Raw genomic sequence first — 20,634 nt, forward strand, 5'->3', positions numbered from 1 at the left:
ACAGTCCTGTCTATATTTACTCAGAAGTACATCCCACTGTGCCCAATGGGGTACAGGGAACCATATTTAGTCATAACTAAATTTAATTGGACTGTGGCCTCTCTGTTCATTTAACATATTAATACTTTGGTTGATTAATCAGTGGGGCTGTAAGTTAAGGGCCCACTTATTTGTGTTTTGGGAATCTTATCATTCTAGCACAATCCTATAGTAAGGAATAAAAAAGAAAGCATTCGGAATCTGATTCAAATCCTTCCTCCCCACACAATTTTGCCTCTCTGTTCCCAGGTGACAAAAAGGGTGGTGGGATTTCAGCAATTTCAGAGGGCATGTAATAGGGCAAAAGGCAGAGGCTTGCCAACAGTGGTCCTCTGGGTAGCTGTTGTCCCCCATTTTAACTTCCCATAAATGTCCTGGGAATCACTGGGAATCCTGGGATATGTTCTATATCATTATATAGTGTCATTCCAAAATAGCATCTGAGAATGGTGGGGAACACTTGGGCCCCTCTGCCCCCCCACCCCATTTTTTTTGCTAAACGTTCTCAACAGAACTGAAAGTTTTGGCTTAGTCATTAAAAACTGACCTTCTGGAAAGTTGGTGGAATCGGGCCCTTCATTTTTTAAATTTCACATCAATTTTACTCTTCCTCTGGCTTCTCAAAAAGGCAGCTCTGTTGATGTTTTGGTCCTATGCAAATATGTTTAAATGGCTCAATTAAGCAGTTGTTCAGTTAAGATGATGATTAACCCACTGAACCTCTTTAATTGGTTGACAATTCCGCTCTGTGTTTAAGATTTTGGCTTCCCAAGCTGGTGACAGAGTTACGGGCACTCATCTCTATGCTCTGCCTTTTCAATACGTGGCACATGTTCTAATGGGTATCATTTATGAAGTCTTTAATGCCACGCCAAAGATTTTACAATGGGGTATCTAAGCTCACAGGGTTAGTCAAAGAGCAGACAATGGAATTACAAGATCAAGCATCCCTAGAAAGTAATTATATAGACTTGGATCTAATTGAAAAAGCTATGAATTTTTTTTTTAAGGGCATCAGAGGATCATGCTTGCCAGCCTAATTAAATGACCAGCTGTTATTATTCAGACAGATGATACTATAAAATAAGCTGCTTCTTACATTAGTGCAGAATATTTTCTTTGCCCCTGTCATTGTCATTGTTCTCCTATCTCTATTTGGGTTTGGGGGAATGTGCCCCCTTGAAGAGCCAGTCGCTGGGCCCATTTCTGGGGAATAAATCCTTGCATGCTCTAGTAACCCATCAACTTGACTCCAATTGACCCATCAACAAAGCCAATTGACTCATGCGCTTTGTGAGGGGTTGCCCTTAAACACAATTTGGAAACTTGTCAAGCTAGCCAAAGAGCATAGCAGCACAGTTTCTGTATGGAGTTGACCACTGGGCTCATATAACTCCAATTCTTTGCAAGCTCTAGAGGTCCCCCCATTTGTTTCCAGCCTAATTCAAGGTGCTGGTTTTGACCTTTAAATTCCTAAATTGGGTTGGAGTCTGGTATACCGTATAGCAGTGATTCTCACACATTTAGCACCGGGACCCACTTTTTAGAATGAGAATCTGTTGGGACCCACCATAAATGATGTCACGACTGGAAGTCGTGACAATCCTAGGCTGGAATTCTACCCACACTTACCCAGGAGTAAGTCCCATTTGCTATCATTGTTAAAAGCATATACATAGTAGCTTGTTCAAAGTACAGGCCTGTCACATTTCCCAAATGCAATCACATCCCAGGGTAGCATCAAGTCTACTATCAAGTAGACTACAAGTCTACTATCAAGTCTACTATTAAAAATAAAATATTGAAATGAATGGGGACCCACCTGAAATTGGTTCATGACCCACCTAGTGGGTCCTGACCCACAGTTTGAGAAACACTGCCATATAGGATATGGCAAGCCTTATCCTATATCCATCCCATCCCCTCAGATTAAGATTAGCAAAGAGGAGGAATTCTTCAGATACCATCAGAGCTATTCAAGACCCCTTGATGCCTGAGATTTGGGGCTGAATGTGTATCAGTGATATCTTCAGGTCCCTAACCCCATGTGTCTTGACCTTCAAGTCTTGACCTTCAAGTCTCAAGTTCTTGCCCAAATTCTCAAGTTGAGTCTCTCAAATCAGAGAAATCCCCCCATTTCACTGCCCATGAACGCCCTCCCCCAGCATGTCAGCTTTGTGCTAGTAGCCTGTGTATTATTTAAGTGCCATAGGCATTAATTTTAATTGTGTGTGTTTTTTCTTTGTTCACAGCTATGGTGTGATTTTGACAAACCAATGCCCTTTAAGAATCAAACTTTCAATTCTTCTGTGTCTTTTGCGGACATTTGCTCCTACCCAGAGGTAATTTCTGAGGTTTTTTTTATTTTAGAAACTGGGGGGTATCTCCATCTGCCTTGGGGGTGAGCTCTAGTGAAGAGGCCCTTGATGGTTCAGTTGCTCTGGTTGCATTTTAGAGTTCCCAGATGCAAATAAAGCCTTTGGATCAGGCTGTTTTTATGAATATACACTATGATGCACTATGGATAGGGAGACCTCAGTTACAAAGCTCTTTCGGTGCCCTTGGGCAGTGGTGTTACTAGGGGGGCATTTTATTCACCTTCACAAGGTACAGCATCCAGACCAGGGACAATGAAACTTTTAGTGTTTGCAAGGGCCAAAGCCAATGTGAATGATTTGTGACCTAATTCAGTGCTGAAAGTTGAAACTGATTTTTTTTCTTTGCCTTCCATTTTTATCAAGTATTTCGTCTTTACTGGGATCCTGGCAATGGTGACATGTGCTGTGTTCCTTCGTCTCAATTCTGTCCTCAAGTTGGCAGTGCTGCTCATCATGATTGCAATCTACTGCTTCCTGACCGAGACCATTTATGCTTCCCTGTTCTTGCGATATGATGACATCAATCATAATGGAGAGTAAGTATTTAATGCAGATTAACTGCTTTCTGTTCTCATGGGCCGAGCAGTGGGAATCTTTAAGGAACCCGAGCAAATCTTCTCCTGTGAGTAGGATCCCTGATTATTATAAATAAAAATAACTTTGAGAAAGAGCCTTACCTGAGTCATCTTGTATCTAGACAAGATAATTCCTCAGTGGCACTGAAAATATCTCATCAGCTGGAAACAGATGCAGGAGAAATGAAAGAGGGTGGCCTTATTATGGACTCCCAAATAGGAAAGCAATGCCACAGCTAGTTTGATGTGTCAATCTTTTTCCTGACATTACTGACAGAAAGTCATGCTCTGTCAAGCACTGACTTGGCTGTGGCTTCAGTGCCGGGAAATGAAGGTGGGCTCCAGGAATAAGGTGCAATGCTTCAAAGAAACTGGATATTTTTTTCTCCAGGCAGGAGTATACAATGAACACGGTCAAGTGACAGTCTTAGTTCAAAGTACTTCTAGAAGATTTCGTGATGAGAAATGGTTTGCTTTTTTCCTGCAGCATTGACAGCTTGGAGTCAGTGGGGTGATTTTTTAGTGGTGGATGAAGTTCCTTCAAAGCCATTTGGAAGCAGACTCGACAAAATAAGCTGTTCTAAAATAAAAAAAAAGTCGGAAAAAAGCTCAGATTTTGCTCAAATCAAATTCTAGATGTGGAAATCTCACACCACCTACAAATGTATCAACTGGAATCATCTGGATCACTTCTCCCTCCCCACCTCACTCCCCTCCTCTAAACATACACTAGCTATGAGGTGACTATAAGGTGAACCAGCAGCATAAACACTCTGAGCACCTCTGAGCAAAACCTCCATCCTTGGTAAACTTCTATGGCAGCTCTAATGCTACAATGGCAGCAACCCAGGCACCAGAGAGCCTGGAGAACCAAGTTCCCTCTGGACCCTGATGCCTTGCTGCAACTCTGTAAGTCTGGAAGAAAGGAGAGAAGGTGGGCTGGCTGATAAATCCTGGTTTTAGAGGTAGGCTACTTCAGATTGCCAGATGTAGGGGAAGGCACCAGGAGGCAGGTTGTGTCTTGATGTCTTGTGTGTTCCCTGAAGCATTTGGTGGGCCACTGTGCTATACAGGAAGCCTTTGCCCTGATCCAGCAGGGCTCTTCTTATATTCTTATGAAACTATGGCAGGAGTTATTTTCAATTATATTTTATTGCATGCTGCTCTAAGAAAACAAATAAATCTCATTTTAATTTAGTATAATTGCAGAATTTATAGTCAGCGATTTAATGATATTCTCATCTTGTTTATCTTTGCATAGACTTTTGCAACAAACTCTTGAGTTCAACAATAAGAACATAAGAACAGCCCCACTGGATCAGGCCACAGGCCCATCTAGTCCAGCTTCCTGTATCTCACAGCGGCCCACCAAGTGCCCCAGGGAGCACACCAGATAACAAGAGACCTGCAAGGCTTCCTGGGAATTGTAGTTAAGAACATAAGAACAGCCCCACTGGATCAGGCCACAGGCCCATTGAGTCCAGCTTCCTGTATCTCACAGCGGCCCACCAAATGCCCCAGGGAGCACACCAGATAACAAGAGGCCTCCTGGGAATTGTAGTTAAGAACATAAGAACAGCCCCACTGGATCAGGCCACAGGCCCATCGAGTCCAGCTTCCTGTATCTCACAGCGGCCCACCAAATGCCCCAGGGAGCACACCAGACAACAAGAAGACCTGCAAGGCTTCCTGGGAATTGTAGTTAAGAACATAAGAACAGCCCCACTGGATCAGGCCATAGGCCCATCTAGTCCAGCTTCCTGTATCTCACAGCGGCCCACCAAATGCCCCAGGGAGCACACCAGATAACAAGAGATCTCATCCTGGTGCCCTCCTTTGCATTGGCATTCTGACATAGCCCATTTCTAAAATCAGAAGGTTGCGCATACACATCATACAATCATGCAATCAGTGTGAACATGCCCTTCTTGATTTATTTGGATGCCTGAAGTCCTAACTAAACCTGAGATATCCATAACTGCATTTTGTTTAAGCTTCTTCCCTCCTTTACTTTTTTTTTTTCCAGCACAGACCTCCTCGGAACGAAAGAAGCTTCCTTGCTCCTCATGGCCATGTTTCTGCTGGCTGTATTTTATCACGGCCAGCAGGTAAGACAAGCATTTCTTTCTCACTTTCTCTTGAAAGCTGAACATATCCACGCTTGCTTTCCAGCAAAGACGTCAAACTAATAGCTGCAATTTGGAGCAAGTAATGAAATATCATTCAAGAAAATGTTATAACCTTCAATAATTGGATGTCTATTTAACCTGAAAGCCTGATTACAGATAGCATAGATACAGTCCTATTGAGTTATAATTTTTCTTAAGAAAAAAAAATTATGCATGGAATTTCTGTACAGATAGTTTTTTAAAATCAATATTTAGATCCAGGTTCCAATGTTTCACCTCTTTTTTCCCTATATTCCACCATAATCTGGCATGATCAAAATGAGCCAGGGGAAGCACTATACAATAATGAGCTGGCCTATAAATGGGTGGCTATAAGTGGCTACATATTGGGGCACAGTTGAGGAGGCATCTGCCCACTTTCCAAGGCATTTGGCTCACCAGAAGGCAGGTTACATATCCATTTTGATGATGCTTGTAGCCCTGTGTGGAGATTTCCTAACTGTAGAGGCCACCTATGGTTAGAGAAGATCTTGCAGTCCCAGCTCTCTCTAGGGACAGTGTTTGTCTGGAGAAGCAAGTGCTGTCCTCAGGGAGAGTTTCTGCCCAAGATGTGGAATGCTGGATGTCCAGGATATTTCCCTCCAGGGCCAGTGATCTCCCCTTCAGACAAATACTAACCCCAGTGAGAGTGGGGGATTGAGCTATAAATTATGTCAGCAGTGGGGGTGTGGCTTAATGGCATGCTTCCAACCTTTCTGTATCTGTAGAGGCTCTCCACGCCTAGATGACTGAAGAACACCCTTGATTGCTTCCTGAATCAGTGAATGACAACTGTTACCTCCAATGAGGAAGCATTAAATGCTACAATTGGAGACAGTCTTGCAGTGCCCACCATTCCTGACACCGGGTGCCAGGACCATTCCGTGCTGGGGAGGAGTAAACATTTGTCATTCAGAGTAGAGGGAGTCATATCTATGGTTCTCATTGTAGGGCAAACAGTGAACAAACATCAAAGCTTTCCCATTCCTGAACTATGGTTTACTGGCAGTTCTTAATAGAGTCCCATAAATGTCTACTTGATGCACAACCCTAATGTTCAACATGAAGGCTTTTAACTTAATTTGTCTTGGTAAAACCTGAAACGACAAAGACTGTTTGCCCATAATAAGGTTTCTCCTAGATATATATCTTCTGTAGTCAATAAGTCTGGAAGATGAGTTCTGCCAGGCCCCAAATATTTTTTTTTTTTTTAAAGGAGTTCCATTAGCCATTTTTGGCATTAGTGTAAATCAGATACTTTTAGACCAGAGACATAAAGGCAATGGGTTTCTGAACCTGAAAATGATATGCCCTTAAAATCATTATGTTGCACTCTGGCTTTCAAAACCACTTTCAGATGACATTAAAACCAAACAAAGGCCATTGGAAAGGGGCAACCCTGAGACTACAAAGAGCATCCATTTCCTGCACAAAGATAACAAATAGGTCACAACTTAAACCTGAGCAAAAAAGGATATTTTTTCAGCCTGGTTAGGAATGTTGTGATAACAATATCGCACAATCCTGTCCCACACTGAGGACTCCTCTACGTGAGCTTTCCATGCAAGGTCAAGCCCCAGTAATGGGGGGAGCCTTGAGAAGTTGCTACTGAGACCCACACTCCTGTGGGGGTCCACTGCTTTCTCCTCCTCTTTGCCCAGTAGTGTAGTCAGAAAGGGGTCAGCACAGTAAGTACTGTAAATACACACCGTGTATTTACACACTGTGTAAATGGCCACACCGTGTATTTACACACCATGTGTATAGATATTTACACACCGTGTAAATGGCCCTTCCTACTCACCATTGGAGCCAGCAGCTCTCAGTAAGTAAACTTTTCACCCCCGTTAGCGACATGATTCTGGGGGTCGTATTGCTACCTCCCCCTTTTCCCCAACACTTAAAGGGATAGTGGAAGCTTTACACAGGCTGGTGAGTCGCAACCCACCAGTTTGAGAACCACTGCCCTAGAGGAACATAAAAACTCTCAAACTCCCAATCCATTTATAGTACATGTTGTGGGTTAAGATCTGTTCCTGGCATTTACTTAGAAACTCCATAAGAGTTACAGTGAAGAGTACCTCCTGAAACTCAAATCTTCTTTGCCATTGTCATTTCTCTTCTGCCTGCTACAACATCAAGGTGAAAAGTCATAATTAGGACCTATGACATTGACTAAGCATCCACAATGCATTCTTCCTAGCTCAGGCTTTCAGATGCTGCAGATGTAGAATCAAAGAACCACTTTCACAAAGCTTTGGCCTTAAGGCAGTGTTCAGCTCAGACACAACAAACTGCAGAAAGCCAAGGAAAAACTCTTCCCTTTGATGTATCAATGTATTTTCTTTACATCCGTGTGAAAATTTGACTTTGCTTTTCAGGCTAGCACTCACCATGATCTCAAGTGTGCACTCTGTGCGTTATGACCTTGTCAACATTTCAGTTGAAATGGAAGAAAAGGTGTACTTACCTTGGGAAGAAAATGTTGCTCAAAGCCTCTCAAAGCATCTTGAGCTTTTCAAATGTATTTTGCTGAGAAAAGAGCACTTATCCTGGAGAGGTGATTTGCCACCTTCTCTCTGTAGAAAACTTGAGCTTGCTTTCAGAATGATACTTAAAAAAAATTGCAGTAAATAAACTGAATGTGGTTTAGTCCTGCAGGTGATAAGAATGGAGCAAGAACTCCAGGCAAATAAGCCTTGAAAAAACTCCCCTGCAAGATAGATCTCTTATAGGACTCACTATTTAAGAATGGCTTGGGGCTAGAAGCATGGCCTCTCCAGGCCCACAAGACTTCCATTTTAATGTTTTAGATTTATTTACTATTTAACCTTACATAGATTGTATTGGCAACCTTCAGTCTCGAAAGACTATGGTATCGCACTCTGAAAGGTGGTTCTGGCACAGCGTCTAGTGTGGCTGAAAAGGCCAATCCGGGAGTGACAATCCCTTCCACACCGGGAGCAAGTGCAGTCTGTCCCTGGTCTGTCTCCCTGGCTATGGGCCTTCCTTCTTTGCCTCTTAGCCTCAGACTGTTGGCCAAGTGTCTCTTCAAACTGGGAAAGGCCATGCTGCACAGCCTGCCTCCAAGCGGGCCGCTCAGAGGCCAGGGTTTCCCACCTGTTGAGGTCCATCCCTAAGGCCTTCAGATCCCTCTTGCAGATGTCCTTGTATCGCAGCTGTGGTCTACCTGTAGGGCGCTTTCCTTGCACGAGTTCTCCATAGAGGAGATCCTTTGGAATCCAGCCATCATCCATTCTCACGACATGACCAAGCCAACGCAGGCATCTCTGTTTCAGCAGTGAATACATGCTAGGGATTCCAGCACGTTCCAGGACTGTGTTGTTTGGAACTTTGTCCTGCCAGGTGATGCCGAGGATGCGTCGGAGGCAGCGCATGTGGAAAGCGCTCAGTTTTCTCTCCTGTTGTGAGTGAAGAGTCCATGACTCGCTGCAGTACAGAAGTGTACTCAGGACGCAAGCTCTGTAGACCTGGATTAACCAATTATTATTTAACCTTACATACTATTTAACTAATACACTACATAGATATTTCCTGTTCAATCTCTCTCTCTCTCTCTCTCTCTCTCTCTCTCTCTCTCTCTCTCTCTCTCTCTCTCTCTCTGACTCCTGATCTAGTTAAAGGCTAGGCTAGTTCTTGCATTCATCTTGGTAATGAATCAATGGTCCCTCCTAATGAGTTTACACGTAAAGATGTAAAACTTGACATCCTCCCTTCCGGCCTTTGCCTCTGTATCAGTTTGTCTCTCTCCATACAACTTTCCTTCTCAGAAGCCAGAGTTAAATTTTGATTTTCTGCAGCAAGAGTCCTATGTTTAAAAGAAGCAATGGCCACCTACAGCCATTCACATAATGGGAATCAACTATTTCTTGGTCCCTGAAAGACATGTGCCCTTGTGTGGCACACCCTCCCTCCATAAGCAATTTAAAAGAAGCTTAATATACATATATATGTGTCATTTTTTCCCCCATGCCATCATCACTGCAGCTTGAATACACCGCAAGGCTAGACTTCCTATGGCGAGGCCAAGCCAAAGAAGAAATCAACGAGATGAAGGAGTTACGAGAGCACAATGAGAACATGCTGCGCAATATCCTGCCAAGTCACGTGGCTCGCCACTTCCTGGAAAAGGACCGAGATAATGAAGTACGTAGTATTTTGATTCTGATCTCATCTTATCATGGCCTTGAGCTAAAGAAGGGGTAGGCATGAATGAAAGGGAACTGAATGGCTGGAGCTTCCTTTACTGTTTAACTTTACAGCAGTGATGTTCCTACCGCCAAAGAGACAAGCTGCTGAACATCACATCCAGGTTCAAATCTCTGCTCAGCCATGAAGCTTTATTTATTTATTTATTTATTTATTTATTTATTTATGCAGGTCTTTATATACCGCCTTTCTTTGGTCGTCAGATTTCTCCTCAGACTTTAATCCAAGGTGGTTTACACAGGCAGGCTGTTCTAAACTCCCCCCCCCCCCCCGGTAGGGATTTTTACAATTGAATAGTTCTCGTCTTTCATAGAACTCCTCGTTCCGGCTGGATTCCTTCCCGGTCTGGCCTCTCTCTGGGCCCTCGCCTCCCACACTCCACTTGACGGCAACTCCTCTCTGCCACCGAGGGTCAGCTCATCAGTATATCAGCGTGTTGTCAGTTCTTGGATACTTCCGGTTGTTTTGAACTGGCAGCCTCAGATCTTCAGGCATACAAGGTGGCAGCTCTACCAACTGAGCCAGACCTCCTGCCCCTTCCTAGGTGACTTCCTAGGTCAGCTTCCTAGGTGACTTTGGGCCAGTCACTTTCTCTCAGCTTCACCTACCTCATAGGGTTGTTGTGAGGTCAAAAAAGGAGGAAAGGAACAATGTACAGCACCCTGAGCCAGTGGCATAGCTAGAAGGGGTGCAAAGCACTAAGTTTTGCAGAGAGTCTCACTGTGGCATGCAAGCGTCCCCTCCCCCTCCCCTTTGGAGTCAATCCAGACAGTAGGAGCAAAACGGAGGCATTTTTCACCCCCTCTAGCTATTCCAGTGCCCTGAACTCCTTAGAGCAGTCATTTTCAACCACTGTGCCATGGCACAATGGTGTACCACGAATGGTCTGCAGGTGTGCCATGGGAGTTTGGGGGAGAGTCATTTATTAGGAGGGCCATTGAGGGATGTGAGCCCCCCCCCCATCGACAGCACGGTGTGCCTTGTCAATTGTAAAAAAAAACTGATAGTGTGCCTTGACAATTTTAGCACCTTGTCAGTGTGCCATGAGACAAAAAAAAGATTGAAAATCACTGCCTTGCTGGAAGGGTGGTATAAAAATGTGAAAAATAAATAAAAGAAAAAAGAAAGGGGGAAAGGGCAGGAAAACCAAGCCTTTTGCTGGAGCATTGTCATCACTGCCCAGCACAATGTTTGAAATACGTGTCACAGCATCAGAAGCCAAAGAGATGGCTGATACGGACTCCCACATTTTGTGGATGTGACTTCCCCACATCCTACCCCCATGTGCCCTCTATATGACTAGCAAAACCAGAACAGAGTATGCAAGCGAGTGAACCTTGCAGAATAAATTACGCAAAATAAGTTCTGTTATGCAAAGCTGCTTAACTTGCATAATTCACATGGGTCGACCAGTTTCTCCGGGAGGATGTAAGCCCCTGGAAATAACAATTAGAAGGATCTAGAATAATATTTAGCTTAGGCAAATAAGAAGCAACAGCAACAATATGAGGAAAGCCCAGAGATTAGCAGAATGTGTTTGCAGCTACTCTTTGCTTGTGGCCCATTCTATGCAAATTATGTGGGTTACCCCTTGGAGGTCTGGTGTACAGAAAATCCTTCCCAGAGGCAAGAGAGTTGACTTTTGATAAACTTCTGATCTCTTCTAGCCACACAATTCTACACAATAGAAAGAGCATTGGTTCTGAGAAAGGCTAAAAAAAATCTCAGTGCGCATTGTGCACAATTTACCATTTACAACTGTTATTCTTAGACACTGTCTCTGATCTCTCCCCCATAATCCCTCTTCTCTCAGTCACTTTCACTGAGCAATAATACTTGCAGAGGATTTGTGAATGAATGGGCTAGCAGTCAGGCTTTAATGCCATAAATCCAAGTCTGTGTAATAAGTTAACTTCACTACACTCTAGTGAAGTGGGGGAAGGGAGGAATTGGAGTCTGTTTAGTACAAGCACTTGCTTAGGGCTTCCTCTATTGAGAGTTTCTGGTCATAACCAGCTAAATGAATAACTAAAAACAGACTGCATATAGAGGATGAGTGAGAGAAGAAAGACATAGGGTGTTTCTTCCTGGATCAGACCAAAGACCCATCAAGACCAACATAATTTTTTTCCCATGGGGGTCACCTAGGTGCTTATGGGAAGCTTACAAGTAAAAGGCAATAGCCCTCCCCTGCTGTTGCCCCACCTCAAGATTTGTATTCAGCAGTATTTTCTGTCTAAACACAGAGCTTGTCTTTAGCTACTAGCCTCCATGAAGAGCATTAACCCCGTCCCTTCAGAGCCATCAGAGCTTGTAGCCATCACCCATCTTGGGTTAACTCTGCATTTTAGAATGAAATATTTTCTGTTGTTTGTCCCGTTTGCTCTGCCAATCAGTTTCATTGGATGTCCCTGAGTTCTGATGGTATTATGAACAATAGAGGGAAAAATGCATGTGTCTGTATGAATATTTGTTTAATATCCAACCCCCCACCCATCACTAGCACTAAAGTCTCATAGGTCAGTTTGGAGTTAAGCAAATTTACTTTTTGTTCCACAAGTCAATTGTGTTTTCATTTTCTGGTTAATTGACCATAACCTTTGATAGAAAACAGATATTCCAGCCATTTATTTCACTGCACTCTGCATTAAATTACCTTTCCAATGATATATAACATGATGGCGTTATTCATTAATATCAGGATTTTCACAATTTGGGTCACTAGTGTCAAGCTCAGCTTGTTGCCTCCCTAAAGCTTGATGCCCAGTGCAACTGCTACCCCCTGCACCCCCTTAGCTATACCACTGCCCCCACACTTCTTCACATATAGCAAACCAATCATGTCCACTGAGTACCACTGTAAAAACCAAACTGTTAGTACAGCCAAACTCTGCATGTGGCCAGCTTGTTATGGGCTGGCGGGGGGCACCATAGAGGAAGGAGCCACAGCTCAGTGGTAGGCTACACAGACAGAAGGTTCCAGGATCTATCATTGCCATCTCTAAGTAGGGCTGGGAAAAACCCCTCTCTGAAACCCTCCAGAGCTGTTACTAGACAGTGTGTAGACAGTACTAGATGGACCAATGGTCTGAGTCAGCAGAAGGGTGTCCAAGTGATTGTGTGAATCAGAGGGTTTAAATAACCAGCAAGTGGTTGGCAACCTTCAGTCTCGAAAGACTATGGTATAAGCCTACAGCAGCCGGTATTCCCAGGCAGTCTCCCATCCAAGTACTAACCAGGTCTGACCCTGCTTAGCTTCCAAGATCAGACGAGATCAGGCATGTGCAGGGTAACAGTTGCTGCCTAACCAGCAAGTACAAAGCACATATTTCCTTTGGTTGTGCTTTTGCTAGTAAGATGAAAATGAGCCCCTCAGTTGTATTCTTTTTCTTTTATCCTCCTTTCTTTCTCTTCTTTATATCCTCAGGAGCTGTATTCTCAGTCCTATGATGCCGTTGGTGTCATGTTTGCTTCCATCCCCGGCTTTGCCGACTTCTATTCTCAGACCGAAATGAACAACCAAGGAGTTGAATGCCTGCGTCTGTTAAACGAAATCATTGCAGACTTTGATGAGGTAATGCCATTGACCATGGTTGGAAAATGGAACAAGGTTTAAGAAATAGATGGTCAAACTGGAAGATGGGGTATTTTGCCCAAGTTCAAATCTTTATATTACTTTAACCAGCTCCACATGGTGATTTATGTTAATTTCAGTGGGTATTCATTGTAACATGCTACAGGGACTTGGGGCCCAATCCTAATTACATGCTGCCCCACAAGACACAGCAGCAACAGCACTGTGTCTCTGCATGCTGTAGGCAGTTGGAAATCATGCAGGGACAGAGAAATAAAAGATTTTTTTTAACTTATCCTACTCTATAAGTACTGACAGAATGGGCAGCAAAATGGCAGATGCGCTTCAATGTCAGTAAGTGTAAAGTCATGCACATTGGGGCAAAAAATCAAAACTTTAGATATAGGCTGATGGGTTCTGAGCTGTCTGTGACAGATCAGGAGAGAGATCTTGGGGTGGTGGTGGACAGGTCGATGAAAGTGTCGACCCAATGTGCGGCGGCAGTGAAGAAGGCCAATTCTATGCTTGGGATCATTAGGAAGGGTATTGAGAACAAAAAGGCTAATATTATAATGCCGTTGTACAAATCTATGGTAAGGCCACACCTGGAGTATTGTGTCCAGTTCTGGTCACCACATCTCAAAAAAGACATAGTGGAAATGGAAAAGGTGCAAAAGAGAGCAACTAAGATGATTACTGGGCTTGGGCACCTTCCTTATGAGGAAAGGCTACGGCGTTTGGGCCTCTTCAGCCTAGAAAAGAGACGCCTGAGGGGGGACATGATTGAGACATACAAAATTATGCAGGGGATGGACAGAGTGGATAGGGAGATGCTCTTTACACTCTCACATAACACCAGAACCAGGGGACATCCACTAAAATTGAGTGTTGGGAGAGTTAGAACAGACAAAAGAAAATATTTCTTTACTCAGCGTGTGGTTGGTCTGTGGAACTCCTTGCCACAGGATGTGGTGATGGCGTCTAGCCTGGACGCCTTTAAAAGGGGATTGGACAAGTTTCTGGAGGAAAAATCCATTACGGGGTATAAGCCATGATGTGTATGCGCAACCTCCTGATTTTAGAAATGGGTTTTGTCAGAATGCCAGATGCAAGGGAGGGCACCAGGATGAGGTCTCTTGTTATCTGGTGTGCTCCCTGGGGCATTTGGTGGGCCACTGTGAGATACAGGAAGCTGGACTAGATGGGCCTATGGCCTGATCCAGTGGGGCTGTTCTTATGTTCTATGCCTCCAATTGATCTATTCAGATTGAGACCAGCTATTTTGTTGGTGCAAGTCCAAGCAAAATGCCAAGGGCAAAATGATGGTCAGGAGATTGGCAGAGAAGGCTCCACCAGTACCCCCCAGGCACTAGCCCACGACGCATCCCCCCAAGGTCCTGATCCCTGCTCCTAATCTGCCCATCCACACCCCGCCCCCACTGGTGGTTTACTAACTGCAGTGGACACAGTGGACTCCGGTGGCAGGGCTGTAGTACCAACACCTCTTTTTGCAAAATGGCAAGTGATGGAGCTTTGCATGGGCCATCAGTAGCCATTTTACAACAGCAGAACACTATTGTTTCTGGTAAAGAATGAAGTAAAATTACTCAAAGCTAGGAATGAATGAATGAATGAATGAATGAATGAATGAATGAATGAAGGCCCAATCCTATCCAGCACTGATGCACTGACCCTTTGCCAACAGGGTATACATTGCATCCTGTGGCGGGGGGGGGGGCAGTCACGGAGGCCTCCTCAACATTTTTCCCTTACTTTGGGGCTGCACTGAGGCTGAATCAACACTGGAAAGTTGGATATAATTGAGTTGGATATAATTGAAAGTTGGATATAATTGAGCCGTGACTGTCAACTTCTCTCTTCCTATTGGCTGAGTTGTTTAGATCCTATAGAACAGGTGTAAGGAACAATGGAAACAGGGACCTAGGAAAGAAGGAGGCAGAAAGCTAAAATAAGCCAAAAGACTTAGGAAGGGAGAGTTGAAAAAGAAAACTAATCTGTGAGGAGAAAAACAAACAGGAAGAAAAATGGGCAGAGAAGAGAAATGCTCATGGCCAGGAGATATAGAAGGTAGGAACAGTCAAATTCATGTACTGATTTGAGATGTCTTAGGTTGCAATGATATTGGTACTGATAACAGTGACTCCCTGGACTTATTTATGGTTGAAACAGCATTAGCCTTTGGTAATGCTTCTCAAAACACATCACTTCATCCTATAGTCTGCCTCTCTGGATGGGTCTGCGCCACTGTGTGGTCCCCTCCTCTGCAGTATCTCTAGATGCTCAGCAATGATGTCACATGTCATTCCTGGACTTTTGGGAATGCCAAGCTCTGAGCTGCACAGAGCTTAGTTTTGCGCTGCACAGCTTCCCAGGAACGCTGCTCAGGTATGGCATTTAATTTATTGTCAATGTCTCCCTCATTGTCTTTCTTTAGTCTTGGCCTGCTCTGTGTGTTTTTAAAGTACACATGTGCACAAATACCGGTAAAGAAATAAAGAAGGTCCAGGAAAATATCAATAGAAAAATGGGCTAGCAGGCAATTGTCCTGCTTGACAGTCAATTGACTCAGAGTTTAGTGCTCTAGCTCATCAATTTCCACTGAGTCTACAATTTCAGTTCAAATGGAGAAGGCACATTCTTGCATTGAGATGTGCTTGCTGCTTGTCCCTGGAGGCTGGGGACATTTTCTTGCAAGTAGCTTTTCTCCCAGGTATACCCTCCAGCATGCCATTTCAAGTTTAAAGGGGTGGGGGCGAGGGATATTCCCTGCAACTTTGACTTTTTCATCTCAAGGTGAACCATAGTACAGCTCCGTATAGATTGAACAAGACTAGGGCATGTCAGGGGTAACCTTTAAGACTGGGAAATTCCATTACCACGCACTCCCCAAATAAATACAGCCGACAACAGGTATGGAATTAAAATGGGCCACTTTATTGAATACAAAACATTGCAACAGGGAAGCAAAAGGGGTAAACAAAACCCATCCCAAGTGCGGGCTTCTACGTGGGGGAAACGGTCCTAGCTGTCTTCGTCCCCCAATCTCATAGGGCGTCCACCCAACTCCAGGCGTAACTCAATTGTTATTAAGCCCGCCTTTCAACGTCGCCTGAAGAGGGTAAGTCTATGCTATGCCTTCAGGTCACCCCTGCAAGGCCCCCAAATTCGGACAAGGGGCTAGCCAGCCTGCCTCCTTGAGCCGGTCAGGCATCATGGGAGCGGTTCTGGTTCACCCCCTGTCCTTGCTGACTTAGATTGGACACCGAGAAGGTCTTCTGCCTACCCACCCCGCGCTTCTACCACCACAAGGGAAGGTCAGCCTAGCGCTTGGCCTTCCCTGCACCCAAAAAGGTTCTCAAGCCCTGTTGCAAGTCTGTTAAAAAGAGGCCATAACCCATAGGGGAAAGATGCACCCACCACGGTAAAGAGCAGTCTGCCCAAAACAAATTCCATGGTGATGGATAGCCGCTCCCCCGAACTCCGTGACGACCCTGCCCAGGTAAGCATTGACTCTTTTGTGGGCAATATCTATTCTTCTAATGCTGCGCACCCACCTCCAGACCCTCCTAGACAGCATATCAGACCACAGGATAGTAATCCCAGGGAACTGACTAACGAGCGTTGTAAAATCCCTGCGGGCCTGGAGCCTCAAGGACATAGACGTCCTCTGGCCCAAGTCATTCTCGCCTAAGTGGACGATTACCTGAGGCAGGGTGTTGAGTGCAATAAACTCCAGGAAGGCCGTGGAAAACTGACTCCAACACATACCCCTCTTGGCCAGACAATCAATGTGCGCAACATCACCCAGCTCCAGCTGAGAGCTGAAACTAGATGACATGGCATGCTTCCGGGCCCAAAAAACTATGGAATGTCTGCAGATCAGGACGCTGGCTGGGGACCTCCCTCATGGACCTGTTGAAAGAAAAGCACATCGTGAGGCGAACTCACTTAACACCCACTTAAAATAGCTCACGGTTAAAAAGGTATAACAAATTCCTTCAACCTTGTGAGGAATACACAACGCCCCACCCAAATGGACCTGGGCAAACACTTGCGTGGCCAGAAACCTGGCCATCACAAACACATCGCCCCATCCAAAACAGGACTGGGGGCAAACACGATCCAGGCCAGAGCCTGATCAACAGGGGTTCTTATAGACCAGGGGTGCCCAAACCCCGGCCCGGGGGCCGCTTGCGGCCCTCGCGGCCTCTCAATGCGGCCCTCAGGGAGCCCCCAGTCTCCAATGAGCCTCTGGCCCTCCGGAGATTTGTTGAAGCCAGCACTGGCCCAACGCAACTGCTCTCAGCGTGAGGGCGACTGTTTGACCTCTCGTGTGAGCTGTGGGGTGAGAGCTCCCTCCACTGCTTGCTCTTTCACATCTGTGATGCAGCAGCGGCAGCAAAGGAAAGGCCAGCCTTGCTTTGTGCAAGGCCTTTTATAGGCCTTGAGCTATTGCAAGACCTTCATTCATTCATATAATTTCATCTTTAATATATTCATTTATGAACACTTATGTAAATTTATTCAAATTTTCAATGTAAATTAATTCTTTTTTCCCCCCGGCCCCCGACTCGGTGTCAGAGAGCTAATGTGGCCCTCCTGCCAAAAACTTTGGACATCCCTGTTATAGACCAAAGACGGCACCTACACACCTACCATGTGGCACAGCACCTTGGGGTAAATGCAACTGCAGAATAATTACACCCCAGGCTCACCCAGGGAGTCACGGCCTATACTAACAGGCCTAGCATTAACGAACGTAGTATTTAAATGCACCAGAGCGCCATCTGCCAATGCGCTTGATGTCCTGGGGTGAAAAACCAATGTGTGCCACTGCTGATGCTGCTCCAATTCTAAATGAATGAAGCCCGTATAGTTCTGGCCTCAAACCCAAGTGAGCCAATGCCCTTTTAAGAATGGCCCGAAACTGATAAATCGTGAGCGGGGAACGATCCAAATGTGGAAATAACAGGCCTGCTCCTGGAGGAGCCAACAAGGAATACTGTTCCATGGCAGATACAGGGCAAAGGTACCACATAGGAGCTTGTTTAAGCTGAATCCACTGCCCACGCCCCGTCTGGTCAGTCTTGGACACACTCAAATGAAGGGACAAAATCCCATGTTCCAAAACACAGTCGCCCCACTGAAGTACTCTATCAGGGGAGGCAAGCTTTGACCTAACCAACACCTCACCCGGGCGAAAAGCCCCATAAAACATTACAAGAGCCACTGTTCTAAACAACAGAGACTCAAAGGCTGAGGAACACATGGCACAAAACTCCATACTCAGCCCATGCAAAATAGTAGGTGTAATAGGTTGACGCTTATCTGGACCTGCTGGGAAGCTCCTTTTTAGCCCTGCCACCATTTTCTGCACCCTGAACTCTTGGTGAAGTCCTGAATTCCCCAGGCCCTTGACTGAAAAGAAATGGCAGCAAGATAAATGGACATAGACTTGCAGGATATTCCCCTTTCACGTAGTCCCAAAAGGAACTGCATAAGAGTATGTGGCATGAATGGTCCCTGAACTGGCACCGAAGTTAACCTACAGAAATCACAAAATTCACAGATCTTACTCATGTAGCTGGCTTGGGTAGATGAAGCCAACAATGCCCAGATGGCTTCCTGGGCCTCGTCGTACCGAGGTCCCACAGCCACCGGGGCATGGGCTCAGGATCCTGCCTGGCCTCAGGAGCTAGCTGCCGGAAACGCTCCTCCTGGAATCGAGAGAGAGCATCGGCTATGCTATTTTCAATCCCAGGGACCTGTCTGGCTGAGAAAACAGTGTTGATAGCAAGGCATTGCTTAACAAAGACTCTAACCAAATTCATAACCCAGGGGGATTTGGAGGTCTGCATGTTAATTATATGGACCACGGCCTGATTATTGCACCAAAAGCGAACAGAAGAGTTGGCAAACTCCCCTGCCCATAAGTGGACTGCCACAACAATTGGAAAGAGTTCTAAAAAGGTCAAATCCCTGGTGATCCCTTCCTGAACCCAAACCTGTGGCCGAGGAGCTGCGCACCAACGCCCTCTAAAGAACACTCCAAATTCCATACTTCCCACAGCATCCGAGTGAACTTGGAGTTCAGCTTCAATTAACTGCAAAGATCTCCAAAATGAGATCCCATTGAAGTCCTTCAAGAATTCCAGCCAGAGTTTCAAATCTTCCCTCATACCTGATGACACCAAAGTCTGTGGGACGGGCAACGAAGCCCAACCATAGCATTGCACAGTCGCCTGACAAAAGCCCTACCAGGGGCGATGACCTTACAGGCGAAATTAAGGTGCCCAACCAGCCTTTGCAATTCTTTTAACGTTAACTTACAGGACCCCAGGGCTGTAACATCCCAGTCAATTTGTCCAATTTATCCATGGGCAGGCGACTGGTCTGGGCCACCGAGTCTAACTCAATACCTAAAAAGGTGAGCTTATTGACCGGGCCCTCTGTCTTGTCATGTGCCAAAGGGGACACCGAGTTGCCCACACAGAGCAGTGAAATCACCCAGAAGCTGAGCACAGTCACCAGTCAGTGGGGGCCCCATAAAAAGGAAATCATCAAGATAGTGGGCAGTGGATTGTAGCCCCGTCCTAAAGCATACAGTCCATTTCAAAAATGAACTAAACGCCTCAAAAACCGAGCAGGAAATTGAACATCCCATCGGTAGCGCCCGGTCCACGTAATAACCCCCTTCAAAATGAAAACCCAACTGGCAAAAATCCTGAGGGTGCATGGGCAGAAGTCTGAATGCAGATTCAATATCTGCCTTGGCCATCAAAGCCCCAGGGCCACACCTCCTGAGGCGGCTAACAGCCTCATCTAAGGAGGTGTATCTGACTGAACACAGGTGGGCAAGTATCTTGTCATTTACAGAAGCACCTTCTAGAAAAGACAGGTGGTGAATCAGCCTGAATTGACCCAGGGCTTTTTTGGGTACCAGTCGCAAAGGTGACACCTGCAGGTTACTTAAAGGAGGCATAGCAAACAGTCCAACTACTCTGCCTGTCTCAACCTCCTTGGCTATTTTACACCTCACCACATCCTCCATGCCTCTAACTGACCAGAGGTTATAAGCAAACGTGTGGCTGGCCAGCGGCAGTGCAGGAATCCTAAATCCAAACCTAAAACCACCCAACAACAATTGAGCTGCAGGTTGATCATTATAAAATTGCAGCCAGTAGCCTAAGGACGAGATCTTAATAGGCATTGGGCCCCTTATTAACACCTGACGGGGTTCTGCCGCTGGACTTTCTCCCACCCTGGGTGAAGGGTCACAAACCCGATCGGGGACCACTGAGCCTGGGGCATGTTGCAACTGGGTGCTTAGCTCCACACATGCAGCAGCCATGGGGGCAGCCCTGCCTATTACATTTCCTAGTGGCGTTGAACTCAAAGCATGCGCGCTGGTTTTGAACCCACTGTGCACCGCCTGGTGCTTTATGCTGCTCCATTCTGCTATGCGCAATTAAATGTCCACTGTCTGCCCTATCACCAAGCGTGGCCCTGGAAGGAAGAATCAACTGCATCCAGAGTTCCCACTATAGTCCAATCGGGAGCTGGGTCATCTGAAGCCCTGATACGGAAATGATGGTCATAGACCATCCAAGCCGCCCCAGCATGGTCACGAAAAGCACGATGAACAATGT

At 45.5% G+C, this 20,634-nt stretch overlaps 1 protein-coding gene across 1 annotated transcript in view; it reads left to right on the plus strand.

Annotated features, from left to right (window-relative positions):
- The window catches only part of ADCY8 (adenylate cyclase 8), a 132,494-nt gene that overhangs the window by 101,331 nt on the left and 10,529 nt on the right, over window positions 1–20,634 (plus strand). The window contains exons 11-15 of the mRNA XM_066623677.1: window positions 2,292–2,381; window positions 2,781–2,953; window positions 5,019–5,100; window positions 9,169–9,327; window positions 12,818–12,964. Coding sequence (XP_066479774.1) covers window positions 2,292–2,381; window positions 2,781–2,953; window positions 5,019–5,100; window positions 9,169–9,327; window positions 12,818–12,964 — 651 coding nt within the window. The remainder of the gene's footprint in view (window positions 1–2,291; window positions 2,382–2,780; window positions 2,954–5,018; window positions 5,101–9,168; window positions 9,328–12,817; window positions 12,965–20,634) is intronic.

The sequence above is a fragment of the Tiliqua scincoides genome, chromosome 4, assembly GCF_035046505.1.
Source record: "Tiliqua scincoides isolate rTilSci1 chromosome 4, rTilSci1.hap2, whole genome shotgun sequence".
Classification (NCBI taxonomy): Eukaryota; Metazoa; Chordata; class Lepidosauria; order Squamata; family Scincidae; genus Tiliqua; species Tiliqua scincoides.